Source organism: Diachasma alloeum, unplaced genomic scaffold (assembly GCF_001412515.2).
Source record: "Diachasma alloeum isolate Michigan unplaced genomic scaffold, Dall2.0 Dall_scaffold_00349, whole genome shotgun sequence".
NCBI lineage: Eukaryota > Metazoa > Arthropoda > Insecta > Hymenoptera > Braconidae > Diachasma > Diachasma alloeum.
In genome coordinates this window covers 791,089-792,236 of record NW_021680488.1, presented here as the reverse complement: position 1 = coordinate 792,236, position 1,148 = coordinate 791,089, and the positions used below count along the sequence as shown (strand labels likewise).

Below are 1,148 nucleotides of genomic sequence, written 5' to 3'. Positions count from 1 at the left end.
GCACACGCATTTTCCATCATTTAAAGAATACGGAAAAAATTAAAGAGAAAAATGGCTGCTTTTTTTCTAACCCTCCGGGCTCGCCCGATTATCCTTAAATAGCATTTCTTTGCGAAAACGTGATTTGAACATACAAAAATGAAATTGTGGAAAAAACATAATGCCACATGAAACAAAATAAAATGAATGTAAATATGTAAAAAATCCCAATAAATGAAGAATTAGACGAATCATCAGATGGCAGTCATCTTCACAAAACGAAATATGAAAATTTATTTCAGTAAAAAATACCAATTGTTAAATAATAAAACTACCTGCACACAAGTGATACTCATAATCACCCCTCGACGTCATCCGCTGGTGAAGCAATTTGAATTTAAAATCCCCAGTTTCTTCAATAAAAATCAATGAAAACTGCCGAAACCATATGTTCCAAGCAAATTCCCAGGAACGAATGTTTCATCTCGACAGACTACTCTCGTTAAAAAATGAAACTGTTGGCAAAATAACAAACAAAATGAGAGATAAAACCAAACAGAATATCATAACGTTAAAAATATAATTGACAAAAAATTATCTCAACAAACGAAAGTCACAGTCATACGCAGTTGATTAATCCGGAGTAATTACTCACTAATTGATGAAACTTGTTGAATTTCTCAATGCTTTAGCTTCTCTTTTACTTATTGAACATTAATGACAAGTGAATTATTTATTATCAACGTTTCATTGTCTGCCTCGACGCCAATATTCAACAGGTCATGCCTTTCTCCTGTTGACTGATATTGACTGATATGCAGTCGTCGTCAACAATTCCGTCTTAGTTATCTCTGATGGTGGCGCTGCAATTTGCTATTCTGTTCGCTTCTCCCGAGAGAGGCCAGGGGGGGGGGAATCGTCAAAAAAAAGTTCCGCCAGTCCGTGAAGTTAGCTACTGGTTGGAGTATGGGACTGAAACGAAGGAGCGGTTAGTAGCTAACTTCGCGGACTGGTGGAAATTATTTTGACGATGAGAGAGTTGTGAAAAATGTGAGGGAACACTCATGAAGATATTCTTCATGGTACAGTTGTTCCCTCACATTTTTCACAAATTTGTCGACAGCCATGGATGTGTACAGTTGCGGAAGTACGAACGCCCCCCCCCCCCT

General features: G+C 37.4%; 1 protein-coding gene across 2 annotated transcripts in view; it reads right to left on the bottom strand.

Annotated features, from left to right (window-relative positions):
• Nucleotides 1-848, bottom strand: part of LOC107040932 (cytochrome b561) — a 3,835-nt gene extending 2,987 nt beyond the window's left edge. The window contains exons 1-2 of one of the 2 annotated variants that reach the window (XM_015261250.1): nucleotides 635-848; nucleotides 315-494 (exon numbers count right to left, since the gene is read on the bottom strand). In XM_015261250.1, the coding sequence (XP_015116736.1) occupies nucleotides 315-354 (40 nt within the window). In that variant the 5' untranslated portion in view covers nucleotides 355-494; nucleotides 635-848. The remainder of the gene's footprint in view (nucleotides 1-314; nucleotides 495-634) is intronic. The other variant, XM_015261251.1, reaches the window with a different exon arrangement.
• Nucleotides 849-1,148: the final 300 nt, after the last annotated feature.